This window comes from Xyrauchen texanus, chromosome 47 (assembly GCF_025860055.1).
Source record: "Xyrauchen texanus isolate HMW12.3.18 chromosome 47, RBS_HiC_50CHRs, whole genome shotgun sequence".
Classification (NCBI taxonomy): Eukaryota; Metazoa; Chordata; class Actinopteri; order Cypriniformes; family Catostomidae; genus Xyrauchen; species Xyrauchen texanus.
Window position 1 is genome coordinate 14,777,152 of NC_068322.1, and position 13,908 is coordinate 14,791,059.

General features: G+C 38.2%; 1 protein-coding gene across 4 annotated transcripts in view; it reads right to left on the reverse strand.

Moving 5' to 3' along the window:
* The window catches only part of LOC127638898 (ankyrin repeat and sterile alpha motif domain-containing protein 1B), a 187,726-nt gene that overhangs the window by 94,960 nt on the left and 78,858 nt on the right, over positions 1-13,908 (reverse strand). For all 4 annotated transcript variants that reach the window (XM_052120632.1, XM_052120631.1, XM_052120633.1 and 1 more), the window contains one exon: positions 2,262-2,412. In XM_052120632.1, coding sequence (XP_051976592.1) covers positions 2,262-2,412 — 151 coding nt within the window. The remainder of the gene's footprint in view (positions 1-2,261; positions 2,413-13,908) is intronic.

A 13,908-nucleotide genomic window follows, 5' to 3' on the forward strand; every position in this document is an offset into this window, starting at 1 on the left:
AGATAGAAAGGGCAGATTTGCTTTAGTATGACAAGTGACAACAACCAGAATAGGCTAGAGATAACTGAACTAATCTGAGGCAAACGGAGGAAAAAAACAACATTTAGCTCAACATATGATGTGACCATAATTGAACATGACTGCAACTCTTTTAAACAAACAAACAAAAACAGGTATGGAGGACAAATGGACAGAGAAGATAATGACAGTAAAGAGGTTTGCAGAGATAAATAAAGCAGCTGTAACAGGACAAATGCACTTCTTGACTATTGCCAACCAAATCCTGTTTGCTTGCTTTTTTTGACAAGCTGTCATTTAATAAATCCTCACCAAATGCCGCAGCAGACAGAAACAGAGTCTGACAGTGCACCACAAAAACAGACTGACTATACCTAATCTGAAAACAGTTAACTAGATGACACAGGCCAAATAGTTCAGCTAAAGGGCAGTAACTAACAGGTAGTGCTGAACTAACTAGTTTCCTGTTGCTGTTTGACACCATGTATCGACTGCCAAAAAAAATCTTGCACAACAAAATCTGGATCTTCCTTATTTACCTTTTTCATTTTAAATTTCTGTTGCTTTAGTCCACTGTTTGCATGTATGTAATGGTCACCAAACATTTTAAAATGTCTCTGTTGGCAAACGGTTTGCAAGGCATTATTTGAGGAACAAACATCCACTATCTACAGTAGATGTTTTAACAGAAGCAGGGTATGACCAAGAGAGAATTATGAGGACATATTTTTTGTTGTCTTATCTTTTAGTAAGGTCTTTCGGTGACATTGCAAAAAAATAAAATAAGATAAAATAACAATCTTAAGACTTTCCTTTCTGTCATGGGCACATACATAGAAGAACATTCCTTTTTTTACCCCTTCTATGTTACAAATTACTAAATGAAATCTTTTCAAGACCATGAATTCACATTCAGGTACTAGTGGAGCCATTCATATAACAGCAGTCTCTAGCCCAGCACATTTATTAATAATATAAATGTGCCTCCATTTATTTGTTATTTATTGTCATACCTCTTCTAGGTTTACGCAATGACGGTGATGTACAATTTTGATGAAAATATAATTTCTTAGAGCTCAGACAATAGAATATGATTATAATGATTCTGATTATGATGTTTGACCACCTCTACTCCCTCTCTCTCTCAGCTATGAGTGAGTTCAGAAATGTTCTGTGTTATCCTGCAGCGCAAACTGCAGTGTTGACAATATTCAGGCAGAGAATGTACACTGGAAGCTGTGATTTCATACTTATGGAGATACCGAGGTGCCAAAAATAGAACTGGTCAATATCGTTTTGTCACAAACAAACATCCGCATAAGCTCAAACACAGGCTTAAAATACAGTAGCACAGGAAATTGTTTCAGTAAAACACACAGACACACAAACATACTCTCTGATTCTCTTTCTTAAACTCACTCATACACACTCATCAAGTGAGTCCCTCAGGACTCTGTTGGTGCATTAACAGAGTCGTCAGAGAGATAAACAGTGACTGCGGCTGCATCAGGTGTGAATCACCGGCCTACAGGCAACACGGCTCACTGCGTCTCCATGACAACATGCAGGTGACTCACCAACCTTTCTGGGTAAGGCTAAAGCTGTTTCCACGACAACCTTAACCCTTACCGCAGGAATGCTGCCAAAAGAATGAACTGCGGCAAAATTCGAAGCATCGCAGAGCTAGACTCATCCATCTAAATGTTACAACAAGAAAAGAAGGAGGGCGCCATGGGAACCTCACATGTTCTGTGTTAGGCAAATAACTGAAGAATACACAGGTGTTTTGTGGTGTTTTAGTGAAGTACTTGAAGTAAATGTGAAGTGTGTCATCTCTGCTTCACGGAATTGCAAAAATTTGACGGGTATTCAAAATACTTCAAACTCCCCTTCCATTATTTGGATGCACATGTACTGGTAGTAACAGCCAAAATCAACCCATTGGTTGAGCCAGAAGCTGTCAAGCCAATAATAAAAATAAAAAAAGGAACAATGAAAGCAGCACAGATCTAGAGTGTTTGCACTCTTTACATTTGTCAAAAGGCTTACTGATAGTTGTCTCTGCTAATTAAATTGGTAAATAGAATAGTTTTAACAATAAATCACTCAGTTCACCTTAAGCAGGGTGAGAAACATGACTTAAAGTCAAGGACGGTGCAACCGGTGGGGTTAACCAAGACCCGAGGGGATGTGAATGCTATTGATGGGAAGTTACTAGTGCTATTGGTTGTGCAGTTACTAACCATTTCGGGGACAGGCGCTGTGCAGGTGGATGTCCAGAGAGCAGGGTTTGCGTGTGACAGCTGTAGCCACTGACTCGTAAGGGTTGTCCTCGTCCTCTGGTAAAAAGACATCCAGCGACGGAGACTGAGAAATTTCACCACATCGCTTGTCCTGCACACAGTCACATTAAACAGAACATAAGACTTTTGATTGGTTCCTGGATAGATAGACAGATAATCACGACCCAAATGTGATAGTGTTTAAACTTTTCAAGGGAATCAACCTACAAATGGCTAACTTATAGAAGTCTCTGCATGTTAAGTTGGGATATCACAATAAGTTTAACATTAGTTTAACATTATGTTTGTTTGCAAAAAATTCGGCATCCAATTGAGAGTTACGCTGCATGAACACAAACCATTTAGTTGTATGCACAAAATGGCAGGGATAAACATCCACCTGTGCCAGCCTTTTCTATTATCTTCAATAAAACATTGCCATCATCCTCTGCTGCTTGTTTGTCTTCATGAAGACACCATGGCAAGCTGGTGTGAGGGCAACTATCCCTCAAAGTAAACATAGCACAGGGAGGGCTCCCCCATTGTCTTGGCACTTATTTCCCATGAACCCCATCGATTTCTTTTCAGACGTCCATTACTTCACCTGTCAGGCCAAAATTCTGCATCACCCACAAAGCATTAGACACATCCATCATACAATGGCCAGACGGGCAAGGCGATTTATCACTGGACTAAAAAAAAAAATTTTTGTCTCAATCTCTTTGTCTTTTTATACACCTTTTCAATTAATTCCATTTTGAGACTCAAGATCAGCTCTTTATTAGGAGTAAACTAAGCTTCCCCATACACACATGGACACTGGTGGTTTAAAACAGGTTAAACAGTTAGAAAACATGGCGATGGTTTTTCATAAATATATACCTAATTAGCCTCTGCTTGTGCATCAAAGGTTTGTGCAGGAAAGTAGTTTACAGCCAAGCAGCCCTATTAGAGACAGAGGGATTTGGAATCTAGGGCTCTATTTTGTGGGGGTACACAAAGCACAGCGCTATGAACAATGACCGTGTGCAATGTCTTATCCTTATCCAAAGTGCAATTTTCATGCAAAGCAAAGCACAAGTGAGCATTGGTGGAAGTGTTAGTGCTATCTGTTGGCAATTTGCTATTTTCCTGAGAAATAAGCAGGTATGCTTTGGGGGTTTTTGTATTTTAAATTTTTTGGCTTGTTGAGCGCGTTACCCCGGAGACATGCTTTTCTCTGCAGCATTCACGCACAGCTCACCACGTGCCCGACCGAGAGCGAACCACATTATGGTGACCACGAAGAGGTTACCCCATGTGACTCTACCCTCCCTAGCAACCGGGCCAATTTGAGACCTGGCTGGAGTCACTCAGCACGCCCTGGATTCAAGCTCTCACTCCAGGAGTAGTAGTCAGCGTCTTTACTCGCTGAGCTACCCAGGCCCCCCCAGCAGGTCTGTTTTTAGTGCAAAGTACAAAGTCAGTTCCTGCATTTGCAGTCTGGAGATATCACCAGCAGGTGGAAATAAAGTTCATGTCCAAACATCAAATTATGTCCCTGATGATCACCGTTGTAGCCGTCTTATGAAACAAAAATATATGAGATTTGTGTTAAATTTTCTAGAGGTCATGGTTCATTTTTCATTTAATATTATTTTGTTTATATTTACAATTGTATTTAGTATTTATGATCAATTTTGTATTGCTATTTTTCCACATGTTGTCATTTTTGATGTCTTGTCAAATGTGCCAGTGAAAGAAGTTGGAGAGAATACAATGTTTGTCCTTGGTATATGATTTATTTGTATTTTTTGCAATAAATTGACCGGTAGAATTAAGTGCATGCCGATACAATCACTATTGATATTAGCCATGATTTAAGTGTCAGAAGATGAACATTTTTAAATATACTTACAGTACATTCCCTATAATTACATGGAGCTTACATCCAAATCTTGATGAGAATAAAGAATGAGCGTGTCCATACTTTCAGTGTTCTTATTTATTGCATATAGTCCATTTATGATTGTGCTGTTTTTGTCCTCTGGTCCTCTGGAATGGACTATATAATGGGACGCAGACACTGCAATAACCAGAGAAAAACCAACTAATTAAATTCCACTTGCCCAATCCCACGATTTCGCCAAATCCACTTGCACATATACTTATAGCATTTTTGCATGAAGATATCCAATCTTCATGGCCATACTCACTTACTTTGCGCTCATGATTTATGGCATAGTGCTGCGCTTAGCGATAGTTCTCTTAAAATATGGCCCCAAATAACATTTCTCGTTTTTTTTTGGGCTTTGGCAACCACCAAAAGTTAGAAAATAAGAAGAAAGTAGTAGTTAATTGCATTCATAAGAATGTTTTTTGAATCCAGATCCCCAAATGTAGGTCTATGAGATTCTTTTCACCCATTTCATCATTTGACAGGAAAAAAATAGCACAGTTGGTTTGAAACATAATCTCTCTTTAACAAGCCGCATGATATGAGGTATAATTCATGCCAGCAACACAAATGCTGCAAGAGTTATATACCGAAATGTATTATTTGGGTTAGGGATTTGTTCTCTTCGGAGTCATCGGGAATATGGTTGAGGAATGCTTAGAGAGCAGGAAGGAAGGAGAAACGGATGGGCTTTGAATCAGGGATTTCCTGCGTTGTACGCTAGCATGCAAATGCTTACACATGTACAACCATACGCATTTAGGAAACTACCCATTAGCCATAGAGAACGAGACAAGACAAAGTTTTTAAGAAAAAGTTATAAAACCTAATGTAGATACAGTGAGAAAGGGAGAAAAAGAGAGACTCATGTGATATTAATATGCAAACTAGATGGAAAAATTATGTAAGACAGAAAAGACCAATCCCAATTCAGTATTCTAAAAGACAGATGTAAGACCAACAGCAATACCGTATGCAAATATTACGATAATGTAATCAGTGTTTGTAACATGTTCAATGCTGAACATTCTAACATTCAAGTCAAGTGAGAGATTTTCAAACTATAATTTTAATTCAATGTTTTATCTTTTAGTTTTTTCTGAAACTTTTCATTTACATTTTTCTTTAAATTATATTTGTTTTAAAGTATAAAGTTATAAAATAAAAACAGAAGTGGACATCGCACCTAGTCTGAAATTACTACCAAACAAGTTTGAATGAAGTCTGAAACTAAAGTGAAAAAGGAAATTTCAACGTGCCTTGCAAGCACAGTAGTAAAATATTGAATTACCTTATCTCTTGCCGCTTCTGATGTCTTCACAGTAAGTGTAAAAATTCAACTCTCTGGCATACATACAAAATGACATTACTCTGCCCAACTGTCCAAGCACACAATAGCTCTTGTTCTCTCTCTCACTCTCTATCTATCTAACAGCAGAGACAGGAACTGGATTTTTGTCTCTGAAAAAGGAAGACTAAAAACAAACAGAAGTGGTACAGGTCAGTAATTAGCATGCTGTTGCAGAGCTGCAGTTTCTGGACTCGGATCCAAATAGGAAATCTGCCTGGCTGGCCCTCAGTCACGTCTGCAATCTTCAGCTGCACATGTGACGGGGGCCTGACAAACTTTACTGCCGCTTAACTGTTCTCCTCCTCCCTTTCTTTTCTTTAACTGACTCTTTTCACTTTATCACCCTGGTTTCTTTCTTTTATATGTATATTGTGTGTTTGAGTGTTTATAAGTACATAAAGTTTATAAAAACTGTAAATACTAATATATATATATGATATATATATATATATATATATATATATAAACACTATATATATATATATATATATATATAAACACTATATATATATATATATATATATATATATATATATATATATATATATATATATATATATTTGAATACTATAAAAGATTCACACAAATTATATATATATATATATATATATATATATATATATATTATATATATGTGTGTGTGTGTGTGTGTGTGTGTGTGTGTGTGTGTGTGTGTGTGTGTGTGTGTTTGTTTGTTGTAGTTGTCAAAAAAGGGTATAAATGTAAGTATTGGTAAAACTCTTTTTAGAACTTTTTTTCCTCAGTGTACAGACAGTTAATGGAGAATCTGATCTAAATGGCCCTTGTCATTTCCTGTGCTTTACTTATCTAAGTTCTACATATTTTAGAGGAAGGACCCCAAAGAATAAAGGCCCACAGAGACCTTCTCAGAACAGAAAGGATTGAAATAAAAAGAGAGAGGGAAGATAAGTGGGCTTTGTCGTTTGGTCATGTGCTTGAGAGGAGGTCTTTGCATGCAGAAATACCAATGGGAGAAGGAAGTCACAACGGTTCACTGACAGAGATGAGTCTGTGGCTTACACAACATTGCTGCAGTATAGTTCATTGCGAGGCTTCATTATAAACAGAGCAAACAATAAGCGGAGAACAGAGAAACTACAAACAAATAACATCAGTGATATGAAATTGTCAGTTTTAGACAGCAATTATCTCACTAAAAGACTACCAGCCAAAAGAATCTCATTACCTCTGATGTATAACAGACCTGGTGCATGAGATTATGGAGTTGGAGAGGAAAAAATAATAAAGGAAAAAGGAAGAAAAGTAGGAATTAGCAAACGAATGTGACAACCCCTTCAAAATTACTTTCATCGGTGTGAAACGACTTAGTGCTTTCATAAAAATGCCTGACCACTGTAATTCCCTTCTCCCATTAAATGTCGTCACTTCGCAGATTTAGCACCTGCTCCCAACATGACCTGTCTGCGTTGAATAAGAACCCTGAAATCTGTGATCCACTTTACTAGCGTAGGAGTTCAGGCAAAGCATGGAGTGCGTTAAGAGCTGACTACAGGTCAAACCCAGATCACACACTCATTAAGAAAGTTAAAGGGACTATGTGGATTTTCGTTGTAATAAAGGCCTGCAGGATTTTTATAGAACATGAATGCTTACAAGCTGTGTCCAAAATTAAATTTTGGACGTTATTTGAAACAGTATTTCACATAATTTAATTAAAATCTATAAACATATATTTTTGTACCTAGAAAATTATTTATCTAGCTGTTTATTTTCCCTTGCATATTTGTGCTAAACAGCACAGGCCACTATGCCGCTCTTAGTATTATAGTCGGTCTGTGAAACGCTTTTTGTCTCTCTCTCTCTCTCTCTCTCTCTCTGAGGAGAGGTTTGGGCATCTGAGGGTTCCCACGTGGAGAGGGTGACTTATTGGGCTTTTTCTGTCTAATACTATAATTTTATTTTCTTTTTTCGGTTTCTATAATTTAAAAAAAAAAAAAGTTCTTTAATTCCATTTGTGTGAGGTACTTGTGGAGTTTTGTTTGGGATCAGGATGGCGTCCCTCTTCGTAGGGGTAGCGCCACCTGTTTCCCTTCGTCATGGCGTCAGGTGTGTTCCTGTAACCGGTGTGACTGTGGAGGATGTGCTAATGGCTGTTGGAGAGGAGATCGGGCATGAGAATATTGCATCGGCTTCACGCATGAATAAAGCCGTGGTCGTTTTTGTGAAGGAAGAGATTCAAGTTAGTCGCCTGATAACTAATGGAATTGTGGTAAGTGGAGAATTTGTTATTGTTTCGCCGCTTGTTGCGCCAACTACTAAGGTAACCGTATCCAACATACCTCCATTTATTCCGAATGATGAAATTGAGCGAGGGCTTTCACGTTACGGAAAATTTGCTAGCGCGATAAAAACGCTACCACTCGGCTGTAAAAATGAAGCATTAAGACATGTAATGTCTTTCAGAAGACAGGTGTTCATGTTTTTGAATGAACCAAATTTAGACGTGTCTTTTAGAGTGCTGTACGAAGGAAAGGCATATATGATTTATGCTAACACGGGAAGCATGAAATGCTTTGAGTGTGGGGATGTTGGTCATAAGAGACTAGCATGCCCACATAAAGCTGGGAGTAGCGGGACTAGTGTGGCGAGCGCCGGGACTAGTGTGGCGAGCGCCGGGCCGAGTGTGGCGAGCGCCGGGCCGAGTGCTGCGGTGTTGGCGAAGGCCTCAGAGGACGCGCTGCCTCGAGTTGTGGAGGAGCTGGATGCTCGAGTTGTTGAAAAGGCTGAAAGCGTTACTGATAACGGTCAAAATGAGAAAGTGGTTGCTGAAACAGAATCAAGTGATAATTGTGAAATGAACGATGATCTGAGTGACCAGATTTATGGTGAAGTGGCCAGTGTTAATGTTGATGCATCAAGGGATGAAGAAAGTTGTGATACAGAGTTAAAAGATGATGATACGCTTTCCGAGTTTTCTGATATGGGCTCACAGATAGTAGGAGAGGTGTACACTTTACAAGAGATAAATGACTTCCTAGATTCGACTTTTGGTAAGACTGTTGATGTGACAGTTTTTTTTCCGGACTCCGAGAAATTTATTGCGACAGTGTTGTCGTTGCATAGAACGGTTAGCTATGAGTCTTTGGATAAGAAGAAAAGATTTAGACTGAAGAAGATGGTAACAAAACTGCGAAAAGATATTTGTTTCTCAAAGACATCAAGATGAATAAATCTCACGTGGTGGCGTTTATACTTTGCTGTTTTTTTCTGTCTCTCCCCACTCTATATCTCTTTTCTTACATGGATAGTTTGAGGGTGGGTTCTCTAAATATTAATGGGGGAAGAGACAGGGGTAAATTAGCAGTGGTTTCAGAATTTCTTAAATTTAAAAAGATCAATGTTTCTTTTTTACAAGAAACACATACAAATAAGGATAATGAAATTGAATGGGGTATGTGGTGGAAAGGCAAGTTTGTTTTGAGCCATGGGACATTTAATAGTGCAGGAGTGGCTATTTTATTTTCTGCAAACATGAATGTTAACATTTTAAATGTGGAACAGATTGTTGAAGGTAGAGTATTGTTAATAGAAATTGAGTATGAGGGAAATAGTTTTGTGTTTGTTAATGTCTATGCCCCCAATAGTGGTCCTGAACGACAAGATATTTTTTTGAAATTGAGAAATGCCATCCAGAAGTATGATGATAGTGTGTGTCTTGTAATTGGAGGGGACTGGAATTGCACAACAGATTTTACAGTGGATAGAAATGGGGAAGAGCCTCATAGTCAATCAAGTAGCACACTGTTAAAAGTTATGCATGAGTTTCAATTAACAGATGTATGGAGAACAAGAAATATCGGGGTGAAACAGTATACGTGGTTGAAAATGTGTGACAATAGATTTTGGGGTGCAAGATTGGATCGGTTTTATATGACGGAAATGTGGAATAATAGAGTAATTGATGCTTGTATTTTTCCAAACGGGTTTTCAGACCACCATATGATCACGTTGGTTTTAAATGTAAAGAAGACATTAAGATCTAATTATTACTGGCATTTGAATGTTAAATTATTACATGATGCTTTTTTCTGTGAGAGTTTTAAAGTGTTTTGGAGTGAATGGAAGTTGAAGAAGCTTTTGTTTGAGAATCTTTGTCAATGGTGGGATGTGGGAAAGGCGAATATAAGATTATTTTGTCAGAATTATGCTTTTCATACATCAACTTTTGTCAAAACAACAGTAAAAACTCTACAAAAGGACATTGAGTTGTTGGAAAAAAATCTTGTAACTAATAATGAAGGTGTACATTGTGATGGTTTGAAAAAGAAAAAACAAGAGCTGAATTCTTTTTACAAGAGCAGGCCAAAGGAGCACTGATACGGGCAAGATTTTGCACTATCAAAGATATGGATGCTCCAAGTGCTTTCTTTTTAATCTTGAAAAAAATATACTAATCAAAAACAGATGTGTCATCTTCGCCGTCAGGATGGATCAGTAACATCAAATCCAGTTGAAATGAGAAAGTTGTCAAGAGATTTTTATAAACAATTATACAGTGCTGAGAGCTGTGATACTGAGAGTGTTCATGATTTGCTTAAGGAATTACCTCAGCTTGGGGATGAACAGAAAAAGGCTCTGGACAATTTGATCACTTTTAAAGAACTTACAGAAGCAATGCGTCAGTTGCATATTGGCCGTTCCCCTGGAATTGATGGACTACCTATAGACTTTTATCAACAGTTCTGGGAAATAATTGGACAAGATTTTTACGAAGTGTTGCTGGACTGCATTAGAAGTGAAACCCTTCCCATAAGTTGTCGTAGAGCAGTCTTGTCGCTGCTTCCAAAGAAAGGGGACTTGGGACTTCTCAAAAACTGGAGACCAGTATCTTTATTATGTTCTGATTACAAAATATTTTCCAAATGCTTATCAAATAGATTTAAACACTGTTTAGACTTGTTGGTTCATAATGATCAAACGTATTGTATAGCTGAAAGATCTATAATGGATAATCTTTTTCTATTACGGGATATAATTAATATCAATAATTTTTATCATGTTGATCTTGGAATTCTCTCCTTAGATCAAGAAAAAGCTTTTGATCGGGTTGACCATCAATATCTTTTAATGTGTTAAAGTATTTTGGGTTTGGTGACAGATTTATATCCTATATTCGGTTGTTGTATTGTAATGTTTCTGTTATGGTGAAAGCAGGTGGTGGGCTAAGTGAACCAATACCTGTGTCGAGAGGCATTAGACAAGGATGTCCACTTTCTGGGCAATTATACAGTTTGGTTATCGAACCTTTGTTGTGCAGATTGAGGAGGAATCTTGAAGGATTTGTAATTCCTAATTCAAATGATAATTTTAAGTTTTTTTTATCTGCGTATGCAGATGACATTAGTGTTTTTATCACAAGTCAAAAGGATATTACAACCTTAAACCAAACTATTGAAATCTATGAAAAAGCCTCTTCTGCTAGAGTTAATTGGTCTAAAAGTGAAGGGTATATTATTGGTAGGTGGGAAGGTTTTGGGTTTCCTCAACTCCCGGGTGGGTTACAGTGGAGACAGGACGGATTGAAAACACTAGGAGTTTTTTGAGGAACGACCAATTTCAAAAGAAAAATTGGGAGGGTCTGCTGGAGAAGGTATCTGCTAAATTGTCGAAATGGAAATGGCTATTGCCACAATTGTCCTATAGGGGAGAGCTCTGGTTGTCAATAATCTCGCTGCATCTATGTTGTGGCACAGGACTATAACTATGGAGCCTCCTGAAGAGCTAATTTCTATGATACAAAGGACATTTGTTAATTTTTTCTGGAGTGGACAGCACTGGATCCGTGCAGCTGCACTTTACTTACCAGTTCAAGAGGGCGGTCAAGGCTTGGTAGATGTGAGGAGTCGGATCCGGGCTTTTAGGATTCAAGCTGTGCAGAGACTTCTCTACAAAACAGATGTGGTGTGGGCCAAAACTGCAAGTGTGTTTTTGAAGCGGGCAGGAGGACTTGGATTTGATAGACACTTGTTTTTAATGAGACTTGAGGAAGTAAGCCTGTCAGAGCTTCCACCTTTTTATAAGTCTATGCTGCAGACATGGAGAACTGTTTTAAGAGTGGAGCGAGATATGGGTGACCAAGGACATTGGACTCCAGAGGAACCGTTGTTTTTCAACCCAATGGTCCAGACTAGACTGTTGTCCTCCGTGAGCGTGAGGAGATGTTTGTTGAGGAATGGTGTTCAGAAACTTGGACATCTCCTGGATGAAAGGGGCTGGAAATCCATTGAGGCACTTCAAGAGCTGACGGGGTTAAAGTCCTTGCGTCTTGTTTCAAAATTGAAAGAAGAAATCTGTAATGCACTTCCAAGCAGCTGTAGGACTTGGATAGGACTGAGACAAACACAGGACATGAGAACTGGTCAAGATTTCCCAGAATTAAACATTTCACCTGTCATAAATGAAGAAGAGGAAGGTGAAGTTGCAGACTCGATTTTATCTTTTAAGACCCCTCAGCTGGACCATTTTAAAAGGTGTCTAAGAAAGCAATATACTGCACTACAGTTAAAGTCACACATCGAGATTCATTGAAGAGGCAAAAAGCTTCTAGATGGCCAGAACTGTTACAACCAGACTTTCTCGTGCGGGACAGGTGGCGGACCCTGTATAAACCCCCTGTAGAGAAGCGCAGCGCTGATCTACAGTGGCGGATTATTCACGGGGCCATAGCTACGGACCGACATGTGGCACACCTGAATCCGGCAGTAGTTGGGGAATGTAGATTTTGTGGGGAGCAGGAGGATCTAGAACATTTGTTTTTAAGGTGTAACAGATTACAAGAGCTTTTTGTTTTGCTTAAGACTTGGTTTAGAAGTTTTAATGAGGTTTTTTCCGATAAAGTGTTTATTGGGGAATGAAGTATAGTTTTTCAATGAGGAGGAAAATATGTTTATTAAATTATTTGATGGGAACAGCTAAACTTGCAATTTGGAAAACAAGAAAGAACAAAGGTTTGCAACTTGCTACAATAGATTCTGAAATGATGTTTAGAGGGTTGGTAGAGGGAAGACTGAAAATCGAATTCAGCTTATTATAGACTTACAAATAATGTGGTTTTTTTTGTGATGTATGGTGTTTTAATGAGGTACTATGTATAGTACAAAATGATCAGCTGATTGTGAATTTTTAATTAAGTAATTTATTTTTATTTTTTAATTTATTATTTTTTAATAATTGCCAGTAATGTAACGTGATTTAAGGTTCAAAGAATAATAAAGTGCTTGTTAACCTCTCTCTCTCTCTCTCTCTCTCTCTCTCTCTCTCTCTCTCTCTCTCTCTCTCTTTCCTAGTGTTTTGTCCCACGTATGTGCAGGGTCCACTTCGTGATAGTCCGCATATGTATATTTGATTTGGCACAAGTTTTACACCGGATGCCGGATGCAACCCCCAGTGACTGGGGGACTCTCACTCACACACAGGGCAATTTAGAGTCTCCAATTCACTTAACCTCAATGTTTTTGGACTTGTGGGGGAAACCAGAGCAACCAGAGAAAACCCACGCTAACATGGGGAGAACATGAAAACTCCACACAGTAAGGCCCAAGTTGAACCGGGACTCGAACCTTCTTGCTGTGAGTCACTAACCAGTGAGCCATAATAATGTGCTATTATGTGTGAGCTTTTCTTCAGTGGACTGTTCATATGGCTCTTTCATTTGGTTCACTTACTGTACATCAGCAAAAGTCAGACTATATTTCTTATATTGTCATTTATTCAACAGCTAGTTCTGGTCCTCAAATTTGATTGGTTAAACTGCATTCCTGAAGAGCTGATGACCAGCACTGGGACACAGTTTTGTTTATTTGTATTATCCCGCTGTGTTTGCCTCTTTCCAAATAGTGGTGGGGATTTCGTTTAATCCCACCCTTTTGAATCCGTTCCCTTCAATGACCATTTCTGATTCATGCAAAAACACTTATTTATTTTGCAACAAAACACCACTCATTTGAAACCAGTGTGTGAGAGCAGTGTAGAGAGTTGTGTTTGATCCTTTGGCTTATTTTGGAACTATTTTCATCAGTAGTAAAAAAAACTGATGAATTACCAGGCCAATTTAATGTTATTTCCCTGAATCACAGCCATTTTGATATTCAAAACAAAGCACTATTACTATTGTGACCCTGTATTGCTTAAATAAACCATGCATTTTGTTCAAATTCCTAATAAAGTTACCAACCAAATTATTTATTCGCAAAATAAAATGTTTTCCTGCATTTGGTCATTAACAAGAGTTAACTGTGAACAAGACAAGGCAGCAAAAACTAAGTCAACCAAACACAGAA